At 33.6% G+C, this 13,256-nt stretch overlaps 1 protein-coding gene across 2 annotated transcripts in view; it reads right to left on the reverse strand.

The window, feature by feature from the left end:
• The window catches only part of SYT1 (synaptotagmin 1), a 195,684-nt gene that overhangs the window by 125,203 nt on the left and 57,225 nt on the right, over positions 1 to 13,256 (reverse strand). The window contains exons 3-5 of one of the 2 annotated variants that reach the window (XM_045553316.1): positions 12,186 to 12,308; positions 8,641 to 8,808; positions 5,363 to 5,530 (exon numbers count right to left, since the gene is read on the reverse strand). In XM_045553316.1, coding sequence (XP_045409272.1) covers positions 5,363 to 5,530; positions 8,641 to 8,808; positions 12,186 to 12,308 — 459 coding nt within the window. The remainder of the gene's footprint in view (positions 1 to 5,362; positions 5,531 to 8,640; positions 8,809 to 12,185; positions 12,309 to 13,256) is intronic. The other variant, XM_045553317.1, reaches the window with a different exon arrangement.

The following is a 13,256-nucleotide window of genomic DNA, read 5'->3' on the forward strand; positions in this document are numbered from 1 at the left end:
AACCATAAATACCATATGATAATCTTAGATTTTGTTCCAATTTTTTGAATTCTCCTTAGAACTGATTCTTCCTTATTTTCTTCTGGGTTAAGTTACACATTGTAAGCAAAGACTTACCTAAGTCTTAACTTTAAATAAAAGCTAAATTAAGCTAACCTTTAAGCTCTATGTATCATGGAAACAGGCTTAAAATTAGGGTTAGGGAGAGAAAGAGACACTGAATAAGCCTTTCCAAAAAAAAAAAAAAAAGCTAGAGAAAATCTATTATTACTTTCAAGACCATCAATGAAAACAGTAACAACAATTATTTTGCCTAAGCATCTATACTGCTTCTCTTTAAAGAAACATACTGAAAAACCAAAAAGGTACTATTTTCAGTGTTCAGTGCTAAGACATTTTATAGGCTTTTGGAATACTTCAGGCTTCATTTGTAAAATAACACAATTACTGTTTATTAACCAGGATGTTTTTGCACACCTACTGTGTGCTTATCTCTGTAATCAAACTTGGGGAACAACAGCTATGGCTACTGCCTGGATGGAACTTGAAGTCTAGTGGGAAAGACAATGAACAAGTAAACAAAAACAAGTATACCTTCCTGGAATGCTATGGATATAAATGAATATCATTGTTGTATTTCTCAAATGTGAGAGATTGTGAGTGACAAGGAAGGTTCTTGTTGGCATCCACGCTTTAAAGTTCTAGCAATTAACCTTTATAAGGATTTCCAATGAGGGCACTGATTTGTTAGGTGGTGATTCTCAGAGATCATAAGTCACTATTTGAGTGCTAAATGTACTTAGAAAAAACATTAGTGCTTTCATGATCCTTGGGCATTAAAGATGCCATAAGGAATAATGGCTTTAACCCATTCTGAAGAAATATCCAGTAAGTGACCATTGGAAGCTAAAAAAAATCTTTTGCTATTTGATCGAATATGCATTCTCCAAATGCTTTTCTGTGAAGTAAATGTTTTTCTAATTAGGCTTAAAAATGTGAAATTTTCTTGCAAAATTGATTTTCCATTAAGGCACTAAAGTAGTTTCTCTTTCCTTCTGCTTGGGTACTAATTAAATTATGTCCCAACTTTGTTTTAATTCAGCAATCAATTTTTTTTCCATTTGCACTGGGTTACAGAATCTCATTTAAAAATCACTCTTTACTGAATTCCACACAAAGCAGAGGTGACAGATTTACTCTCTAATGGAGATAAAACAGTACTGGTCAAGTCATGAAAGCTTGCAGCATATCAGGGCAGAATGTTATTTTAAAAAAGCTCAGTTGTTTTCTGGAGCTATCTATTTCTTATGCTGTTTTTAGAGATAAGAAGCAGTAGTGAAAAGTATGAGGATGAAAATAAGTTAAAAATAGAAACAAAATGAATAAAATAAAAAGGGTCTAAGTCCTTTGATGAACCTGATGCCAGGGTGTGGAACCAAGACTATTTCTAAAATGGTCATAAATATAATTTTTAAAAAGAGCAAAATGGAGTCATAGCTGTTGATTGTAAAATTTGAAATAATTAAGTCAAAGTATTAAATGGATTATTCTGAAAGTATAAAGGTTCGTTTCAGGTTTGACTTGTGGGTGATATAATTAATTATCGTTTGAATGATTAAAAAGAAAAAAATCTCAATTCAACATAGATAGCTTAAGGCTACACATATCAGTAGCCTTTTGCAAATGGAAGAAACGTATATACTGATTACAAAGGATGATTTTGAGGCCACATCCTGAGAAAGAGAAAATTAACAATTTTATATTTATCCACCTCCCAGTTCAGATCTGTTTTACAGAAATCGAAGAGAAAAGTTGAGTTGTCTGTAAGGTCCAATTCCACCTTCATCTGTTAGAAGGTGAGGAGGTGGACGAAGGAAGTAGTCAATCATGCATCACTAAAGAAAAATAAAATTAAGTGAACCTGAACCTAAATCAATAAGGTGGCTTTGATTGTGTTAATTTGAGGAATGTTATCAAGCTCAATGGAAACTCACCAGTGATGTTTCTATCTGAAGATAGAATCTAATAGTGAGAGCCCCCTGCTGTTGTGAATCTTCCTGGCCCAAGCTTATCTCTTCCACCCCCCCTTCATTAGAAACATGTGCTTAGTCACTTCCAGATGAGGCTCTCACACCAGCCATGCTCTTTGCTATTTCTTTCTAAATTGCTTGCATGTTAATTGATCACTGAAATAACACACACTCCTTTAACTTATGCAATTGCTTCATAATCTTATGACTTTTAAGATGTCAACTTTCTGGCAACAAAACTTTACCCCATTCTATCAAAATCATAGAGGTGGATCTCAGTGGGTCTGATTTAAGCTGTTTAAATCCAAGTCTATAACTGAATAGCCTACTATGATTAGTGGTTTCGTTTCTAGATTCCAAAGCTGTTCCTTGAATTCATTTTTCTGACTTTCTTTGATATCTTTCAACTCATTATGACATTAAAAATAACATTTAACACTGGTAGATGAAAGCAAAACTTACAATCATGAACAAAATTGCTCATGTAAAATGGAAAAACAGTTTCTTTAAAATTATAGGAACTAAAGTCAATATAAGATTTCAATTCACAAAATTATAATTTTCTGCAGTTAATGGACAGTAGCATGAAAAGATAAAGCACATGTCATTGAGAATATGTAATTCTTCAGTTATAAAATGTAATTGGAATCTTACTTTGTTTATTATGAGAAACTTGTTAACTGGATCTAGACATCCAGAGATACTTTGTAAGCTACACATCCATTCTGTGAGGTTTCCTATATCTTGATAAAGGGAAATGGCCACTCAACTAAAAACCAAAAGTTACTATTCCTGGGTGGATGTCAAAGAGGAAAGTCTCGAGAGTTTTAAAAATGTTATGGTAGAATTACTATTTTCCATTAATAACTCCCAGAGACACTCAATAAGCACAATGGTGGTAAAGAAAAGGACAGATACAGAGGCAAAAGAGCATAACAAAGAGGAAGGAGGATGAAAACACAAAAGGAGAAAGAACACAAAGAAGATTGACCAAGAAAAAAAGAATGAGAGATCTCTCACTGACTGAACATTTGCACTCTATGCTAGGTACGGTCCATTCTATTCCATTTAATCTGTAAGTAAGATAAGGGACAAATAACATTAGGCCACTTTCTAGATTGAAAAAACTGAATTTTAGAGAGCTTAAATGACTTGTCCAAGGTCTCAGAACTAGTAAATGCATCAGTCAGGATTGAAACCTAGAGTGTTTGAGCTTAAAGATAGATCTTTCTCCAGAAACCAGTTTCGTTGGTAATAACGCACAAAGATTGGACTTACGGATGAAGATGAGCTGACACTAAACTCCATGAAAGCAGAAGCAGTCTATTCTTCTCTCTTTCTAAAAAACACCTAGTACAGTTTCAGGAATGTAGTAAATGTTGTCATAATGAATATTTTTGAATGATTCGGGTGACAAAAGTCTTAGAGAAGACATGGAAGAAGAAGAAAGAAATAGAAAAGACAGAAAGAGAAAGAAGGGGGTGAAAACAAAGATGTGATTCTCTCTGGGCAATCTACCTAACATTCTAGATTCTAGAGCCAAACCTGTAAGTTTAGTTTTAAGGCTCAAACTCGGCTAATACTCAAAGATTTCTGAAAGAGGAAAATTGCTTTGATGGTCTTACATTCTCTTAACTCAGGCAAAATACTTAACTTTTCACAATCCCACTGGGTGTGGTCGTGGGATCCCATACCACCTGACAGTTATTCAGGTAAAGGGAAGGCATGTGAGCCATGCCCCCTGCAGAGGTGGGCATTGTGATGTACAAGTATGTCATATTCTGATGTTTAATAAGCCAGCCAAAACCAGTCAACTAATAAAACCTAATGACTTAATATTTGTTATGGTCCTACTTTATCCCTCAGAGAAGGAATTTACACAAAGTCAAACACTTCAATACAATATAAAAATTCAATGAAACATGTCACTACTTTGCTAAATAATTAAAAACATTATGATTGATTAAATATTCCTTTTTCATATAAGTGTTGAATTTAAGGTTCACTCATAGGGAAGAACTATTATACTTACAAAAATCATAAAATTTTAAAACTCGGTATTTTTCTTGGGTATTCTCGTATATACACAGTAGGGCTAAATCCATCTCAATATCTAAGAATCTTGACTAACCTATTTGTATAAGATATATATTTGTACAATATATATATCTGCCTCCAAAATGAAAGCAGATCTTAAGTAATTTTGATTCCTATTTGTATAACCAAATAATAAATTTAGAGCACAAACAAAATCTAATTTCAGCATAGCAATTAACAAGCCTATTCTAAAACCTCTCTTCATCATATAGGGGGTATGAAGTTGGTAGCTTGAGAGTAGTCACAGAAAACCGTAGGCTAAGAGGATTCCCAGGTGATGGCCTTGGTTGAGTTCCTCTGAGGCTTTCATTCTCTCTGATCTCCCTGGTGACCCCCAAATGACTACATCTTACGGAATTCTAGGGATCTGGCCATCCTAAATGCCTGAGCCTGTTTGCAATCCCTTGAGTAATTAGAGCTATCTGTCAGGACCTGAAAACTGGCTGGGATAGGAGTTGCTTTAGAAATTTGGAGAAGCTAGGAATTGTTGGATTTTATGGTATTGGCCTACTGAAATGTTTGCAGAGAAAAATGCTAGTGCCAGGCAAGCATAGCATAATCAAATAGACTTGATCATTATGTAGGTTAAATGCACTAAAGATATTGAAGTTCCCTTTTTAAGTCACGGAAAAATACTGGACTAACCTATTAAAACTGGGAAAAAAACAATGTGTGGAGTACTATAAAAATGTGAGTCATTTAAAAAATGGATTTAATATCAAGCCTTGTGAATTATATTTGGTGTTTTGCCCATCATGCTCTGATATCCTCAGGAGAAACACTGAACTGTGATAAATAGAAATAATCAAGGAAAAAGTGCCATTTTATTTCTATGTAATAGCTATATAACCTACGTAGAAAATACAAAATGGTTGTGGAAAAATATGAGGAATAAGATGATTTTTCACAGTCCTTGTAAAGAAGCAAGTTGTTTGCCTGTGTAGAATTTTGCAAGCTTTTAGAAATAGTTCTTCTGCACGTGTGTGTGTTCTTGTGTCTGGGGCAGTTGTTCATAGACCCAGTACACAAATCTCTCTTTTCTTTCCAATAACGCCCAGAAGACCTATATATTTAATACTTCTGAGCAAGGTTATGAAGTCCCCCGACCCTATTTTGCCAGCTGTTAACAGATGGAGGCCCACATCACCCTTTGTAAAGAACAACCTTCAATGGGCTGTTATATGAGCAACTGGTGAATACAGCTTGTGATATTAGAAATGCTAATAATTTCTCACCTCTTCCTTCTCAGCACTTTGCAGATCACGCCATTCCTCGGTTACATGGCCAAAATCCACCGTGTTCATGGGGACTTTAAATTCTCCAATGATGTCATGCTTGGAGAAACGATCAAAATCATACACGGCCATCACCAGGGTTTTGCCACCTAATTCCGAGTACGGCACCTAAATAAAAAGAGATGAGGATAAAATATCTGGTCACAAAAATGCTTAAAACGTGTTACTTTGTTCATAGTATTTAATTTTTTATGTCAGATAAATAGAACAGGGTGATAATTTTGCTTTTGCTTATTTCTTAAATGGAGATTTTTGACTAACTGCTTGAAACTTAAATTACTTGAGAGAAAATGGGAACTTACAGTGATTTATCACTTTATCCCAAAGTTCTAGAAGCTGTTAGTATTATTAATAATGGATCCTACTATTAGTCATGCTATAAATACTTCCAGATTAATAAAAGATAAACAAGCCAATTGCATTTGCCTCTGTAAATAAGTTTTTCTTATAGAATATTTTGTTATTGTTATAAGTTATATTGCCAGGATGTAAATTACAGAGGGGCAGATAACTTGTTTCAAAAGTTCCATTAACTATTTCAAGCCATTTAAATGCTACAGTTTAACAGAGCAATGATTTATTAAAAGATATGCTAGGAGTCTGAAAGAATTTAAACAAAATTCACAAGTGCCTCACCTACTCCCTAAAATAATTTACTGATTGACAAGAACTGACTAGAAAATTGATGTTTTGAATATCAGAGATGCATTATAATGTGGATCTTGAAGTTCATTCTTAGGTATGACACACGTTAGGATAAGTGGTGGCAAAAGGCCAAGAACTGATGAATTCTCCAGCTGTTCAAATATATCTGGGACAGATGCTACGGGTTGGGATGTTGATTAGTGACATTTTTAATATTCAGGGAAAGCAATGCAAATCCAAGTAAGCTACACTTCAATAACTGGGTAGAAATACCTAATTAAGAAATTGTTTAGACTTGTCTTGAAGGTTTGATCAATTTTCATACACTTCCTATTATTTTATCAGTGTAAATGATTGTCTTATGCTCCAGCAAACATTTCTCAATTAACTCTGTATATTAAAGAGGGAAGAAGGAAGACTATTTGGCCATATACATATAAGAAGTTTTAGTTTTCCCAAGAGTTTTTATCTGTCATTTATTTATTTTCTGTTTAGAATCTGAGTATTCTATTAAAATACTATGATTAAAAACTAGGCATAATACTTTTTTCATTTTAGAAGGAATTTAAAATCCTTCCAAAGAGCTGAGTTTCAAAGAAAGACATGTAGGAATAAACTCTTAAAAATTTTATCGTGTTTCTAAAATCTCACTAGACTTTTTGATGATTGTACTGAAATGGCAATAATCAGAACCCTGGGCTGAGGGTCGGAAAGACCTGGGCCTGGATTTCCAAACTTTCCAGCTGAAAGGCCTGAGGTAAGTGAATAAACCTCAGCTTATTCATATATTAAACTGCGATAATACTGTAATAGTGCCTACTTCATGAGGCACTATTTTGAGGATGAATGAATATATGTAAAATACCTAGCACAGAGTAGACACTTAAAAAATACTTGTTTAAATGATTAGTAACTCCTTCAGATAAGAGTTTATATTGGGTGGGAAAAAGAAGATGAATTTAGTTTGCGGCACGTTGAATTAATGTTAAATGGATTTAAATCAATTCTAAAGACTATCCTCTTTAAACTCTTATAATTCCATTCCTATATCATATTGTCTCTTGGCATTTCGAGATGAGCAATTTACAATGTCTACTGAAGAAATTAACCGGTTATCTAGAAAAATTGGCATAGTTCTTAAATATATCAAAAATACATTGTACTTTGGGTTTATTTATAGTTTGACCAACCTTCCTGAATAATACTTGATAAAAGTTTATAGAGAATTTCAAAATTTCAATAATGATACTTCTTCGAGTCATAGAAATTACTAATAAAATTATTAGCAATTTTTTTAGAAATATATGCAGGTAACTCAAAGCCCCTATAACAATATTTCAAATAATTTAAGAATTTGCTTACTAAATTCTGGTTGGAAACTGCTGACCTAAATTAAGATTAATAAATAGTTAAGTAAAACAATTGATTACTCTTCGCAACATTTTTTCTTTTTATGTTTCATGGTATATCAACCACAGTGATTAGCTCTTCATAAGCTTAGTATTTTCAGAATGTTTTTTACTGCTACTCTAAATTAACTGGGTACAGAAAAACTGTAGATTTCAAATAAGATTACTGAGAATATGTTAGGGACTTTGTCTTGAAAACTCAAATTTTAGAGTGAATAAGGACACTGCTACTTTACAAAATTGAAAACAAGGTTTGAGAAAATGACTCATGCCCTCAGTTTCATAAATTTATTTCATAACAGAATGTTTGCCAACATGGGGCACATGCTATTGCTAAGCCTGGTTGATAGATGGGGTGATTTTGAATTAGCCTGCTGGCACGTTCCCAGACATTTCATTTTTTAGAAATGTATTGTTCTGAATAATGCATTTAAAATATTTTCACATATTAAAGATATTCACCAAAGAATTGTTTTTATGAATGACTTCAAGCCAAGGGCTACAAAGATCTCTGAGGCCTGTAGGGCATGTTTTTATATGGACAAGTTATTATATGGACAGAATCTCTCTTATTGTTTGTCAACTGCGGTGTCTCAACAAGATGAAGAACATCAGAGAAGAACCTAGAGTAAAGGAAAAAGGCTATAAATGCAGTAAAACAATATGTTCATATTCTTTTTATTGATAAGAATGGTTGTAAAGTGCTTACATACAGAATTTTGCCCCTGAACACATGGAATTTTGCAACAAGAGTAATACCTATTAGTACCATTTAAGCACTGGAACATAGCTTACTTTATTCTGTAATTGCACTGGGGTTTTACCTATTTTCAGGAACTTTGAAACTCAGACAAATGATTTCATTCCTTCGGCTTTATTTTATAGAGTGACCTCAGTTTTCAGATGTGTCTATGACACCCTCATCATGTTCCAGTCCATATTCCATAATGAAATGATTGAGCTGAATCCTACTTTGACCACATTGAAATGCATTATAGAATCCTCACTAGGCCAAAGATAAGAATTTCAGATATTCTGAATAGAATTATTGTGAGTCCCTGAACAAGAATTCATGTGCATGTCTATGTATGTATGGGTGAGGATAAGATCAGTCTTTTATCTAAAACAACAAAGGAAAAGTTACAAGTAAATACAAAGAAATACCTTGAAAGTAAATTGCTCATTGAAGACAGGATTAAGGGTTTTTCGGTGGACTTTTGTCTCAAATTTCTTCTTCTTATCAGGCAGCAGAAACACTTTCACATAAGGATCAGATGTGCCCCCCATGTCTAAGGCAGGCAGTTCAGCAGCCTGGATGATCCCTACGAGCAGCTGAAATAAATGACAGCAGACAGCACACACAGACATTGGTGGACATTTTGGAAAAGATCAATTTGTTCACGAGGCTGTATATTGTGATTTCTCCCTCTTCCTCTTTGTTTTTAATAAACTTCTATTCTCTTATGAATCTGAACACAGAAGGCAAATGAAGTCAGCTATAAAGTCTTCAGAAACCCAGTTATGACAGATGCAGGCTCTGGGAGGCCTCATTTTAAGTGCAAAAGAGCCTTTTAAAAGGTTGCTGATTACAGTTGAATATGGAATTCATATTTGCAAAAGGGTTGCAATCAAATAACTTTCCAGTTGCTAAAAGCCCTCGTGCATTGTTTTTCTTTCCAGGGCGTGATTTGTAAGTGGAAATAAATTGTTAAACAATCACTAGTTTGTAATTATAAAGTAGGAAATTTTTATTCTTTACCAAAGCCTCAGTCAGACCAGCTAGATAAAAATTTCATGGAAATTGGGTAGCATTTTGAGATTAAAAAAATAAGATCTGCCAGTTCCTATTATATTTGACCTTCACTTGTGTGCTGGCCATATTTATTTTAATTTACAGTAGAATGATTATTAAATTCTGTGTTTAAACATACAACATGGAGTTAAATGTAATTTCAGCTTCACAGAGAAAGGAGGTTACAGTATGGTTTTTAAATACTAAGTAACTATGCTTCTGTTTTTTCAAAAACAAAAATATCTACATTTCCTCAAGTGTATTTTTTCATTTATACATTCCTAAGCTTTATTAGGAATATTAGAATATTATGGAGTTAATATTTTTGCAAATAAAGATCAGTATATGTGGACTATTATTGATACTCTTCCTTCAGAGATTTTGTGTCAACAGACTGGTTTAGATCCATATGGGAAAGAAAGGTAGAGTTTTATTGTTATTCAGGGTATATACTATTCAGTAAATGCAGCCACACCACAGGTTTTCACATCAGAGCCTAAAAATTTGAGTCTGTGACTTTTAGCTGATGGTGTGAAAAAGCAATTTACCTTCTTAAAAAAAAAAGTCACACCCATTTTCTGTGAAACTGACCCACCATGTTTTTAAGTGCATTTTGGGTAGGTGTCTCAGTTTTTAACCTGGACCAATACCCTGAATGATTAGGTTGTTTCTGTTTTAATGCTTCAATATCTTTTTTGTGGCATCATCATACAACAGTAGCAGTAAGGGTGCTGGATTGTAGGTACACAGAACACAGACAGATGGCCAAAGAATAGCTAAAATAGGCATCGGATTATAAAGACTTGATTAGTAAAGCAAACAGTCTGTTTCTTCGTTTGCTAAATTGGTATTTGCCTTTATGTAGCAAGGCATAAGCAAGATTCCATTTTCTCATTCTCACTTTTTGTAACCAATTTTCCTTTGGACAGGGAAAACACTAGAGATATAATCATCTAGTTTTAAAGAGTTAAAACTATATTTTAGAGATTTTTGGATATTTGTTAACAAAGAATGAAGTTACTTCTTCCAAGCTCTCTCTGACTTCTACCTAAGAGATAAATACTACATTTCTATCTACCATGAGAGCTTCTCAATTAGAGTGTTTCAACGTTATCTTTTAGTTTTGGTAAGCAAATGTGTGTATTCATTAAAACTTTATCTATGAAGTTCTCCAGTCTTTATCTTCCCTGCCTCACAGGAATCATCTTATAAATCAAATTAGCTCAGAACATTTGGAAAAATCAATGCATAATATTAAAACAATTTCATCTGATAGAATCTTCTAGATTCTCAGAATGAAATACCTTTTTAGACTTGATAGTTTGCTTGTTAGTAAGAAAATCAGTGCTATTTATTTTCTTAAAAATACTACTCTATAAAATACTTAATAATTAAAGCTAATTTAGAAGTTTCAAAATTATGACTAACCAGGATGAGATACCACTAGATTTCCACTGGAAAAAATGAATGGAGAATAAATTACGAGAAAAACACTGGATGCAAATGTAAAGGTTGGGTAAATTTTTGGAAAACATATGTTAAGATAACATAAGCTAACCTTGACCTTTCCTAGAATACATAAGTAATAAGAAATTTTGCTCCCAATCCAGTCTTGATGCTCAAATTTTGATAGAAGTGATAGAAATGACCTCAAATGCCATACTTAATTAACTATAAATGATATACCTATAAGCCTATATAAATCCATACCGATAAACCTGTACCTATAACCCATTATGCAGCTTTCTAGAATGTATTATGAAATAACTAGCTAGGGCTGTAATGAAGCTGATCACATAAAATTATTTTCAGTATCACAGAGACTATTTATATATCCTTCACAAAAAACCCTCTGGAAACTTCAGAAAGTGAAGACATTATTTGAACTGTCAATTCCTAAATAAAGCACAGAATTCCTGAAGCTGTAAATACTGAGAGCTCCCACTCTCACTTTGGATATTAGTTATCAAAGATGAACATTAGTGTTGGATTCATTCCTCATCAAACAAAATCATGAACACATGCTGCATTAGGAGTAATTGCCTTTACTTTACATTTATCTGTTCTGTTTTGGCCAAAAAGATGAAGGATTCAAAACAAACTGGAAAGATTTAAAACTCCCCTCGTTGGAGAAGGGCTATGTCTTGCAGATTTTTAAGAACTTGAACTCTAACATAGCCAATTCCACTAATTCTTACCTAGCTTTTTAATTTTTTTTTAACAATACAGAAGGTAAAGAAACATCCTTATTAACAACATGGATCCTAGAAGATCTCTGAATGTAGAAAGATTTTTAGCAGTTATCTTTGAGCTATCTGTATAGCAGGCAGTCAATAAATGGTAGCTAATATTATCATCCATCTAGTTGACACCTCATGACTTTTTGAGATATTGAAGCAGGAATGCTTGTTTTGTTACCTTCTGTTCCTTGTCACTTTTTGGGCAGCATTCACTGGAACTAGAAATCAAGCTGGTCTTCCTATTTTTCTATAATTGTGATCTCATTAGCAATGAGAGTTTCATTTAGTATCATGATATTATATAAGGCACCCCTGCCTTTAAAATCTATGGACTATAGTCAATTTTTCATCTTTGATTGTTCCAGCTCAGAATGAGGGGTAAGGTTGTGGCTGGAAGCTCTCAGAAGCAGACTGAATGCTTCTGGTTAATTTATATTCTGTCTGCCTGCTAAAAGTGCCATAAGTAGATGTAATCTGTTGAATACTGTGAATTCTAATTACCAGAAGTTAAATTAGCAAGTAGGGGACTGCCTGTATGTAGAAATTATTTCATCAATAGCTTTGATAATTGCATTTCCCCCTTGCAGCAAATGAAATACGTTAAGAATTTTGCTGCATTTTCTACTTGGTAATTTCAGAAAACGTAATAGAATTAGAAGACACTTCCCCCCTCAGACCTGGTTATTCTGGAAATCATAATCCAGTGAGTATTGGAGTTTTCCCAGTTTCTCCTCTTCTTTGGGTTCTTCTTTTTCTTCTCCATCAGTCAATCCAGTTTCAGCATCATCATCCTTAAGGGCCTATGATTAGAAAAATGGATCGTATATGAATTCAAGTGAATTTACACTGAAACCCGAATTAAACTGGGCCTGCAGTTATATTTCCAAGCTGTTAGAAGCAAGCACTGAGATGCTGGAAATCTGTTTGTCTGACACACATTCACATTTGCTGCTTACATATTTTTTAAATTCCATTTGTGCACGGAATTTTTTTCCCCAATCAGCAAGCAATATGGAAGCAATGGAAGAAGCCCCTCAGAATATTGCAAGCAAAAGATGTATAATTGTTGCAAAGAAAATGTCAACTTGGTGTTATATTTGGCTCTGATACAATTGCCTCTTTCGGAGGAGAGTGTGATAAACATGCTATTAACCAGGCCAGGTTTCACATTCATGTAGTTTAAAGAGATGCTCAGCATCATATAAAACATTGCTACATGCAGTGGAGTAATTTGTACAAAATGCATGGCCTTTTGTTGCCTTATTTCCTATGGCAAAGATAGTTAAGAGCTCCTCAGAATATTTTAATTCCCTGTGTCTTACATATACATGTATAATGGTTATGGAAAGAGAGGAGAAAACATGCCACCAGCAAATCCATGTTTAGAGAAAAGTTTTACCCCACTTCCAGTTTAAGTTTACCATTTTATTTTCATAGCAGCTCCACAGAAAGCTAGGCTGAATTAAATTGATTTAAGAGTCTGTTTGACATCAAAAGATAAAACGAGTTATGTTTACAATCTTATCAAAAACTCAGATTGATATAAAAATTCATTTTGCATTAAAGAACAAAATCAATTCTATTGAACTCTTGAAACTCAGTCTGACAAAGTGAATATTCTTTATGACCTAAAACTTAAGTGTAACATAAATTGAAATACTAGAAAGCTCATTACCTTACACATTCAAATGCTCCTCTTTTTAAAAAATCAAATACATAATGTATTTTCCTAGCCGGCAAAAATTTTG

This window comes from Lemur catta, chromosome 6 (genome assembly GCF_020740605.2).
Source record: "Lemur catta isolate mLemCat1 chromosome 6, mLemCat1.pri, whole genome shotgun sequence".
NCBI classification, from domain to species: Eukaryota; Metazoa; Chordata; class Mammalia; order Primates; family Lemuridae; genus Lemur; species Lemur catta.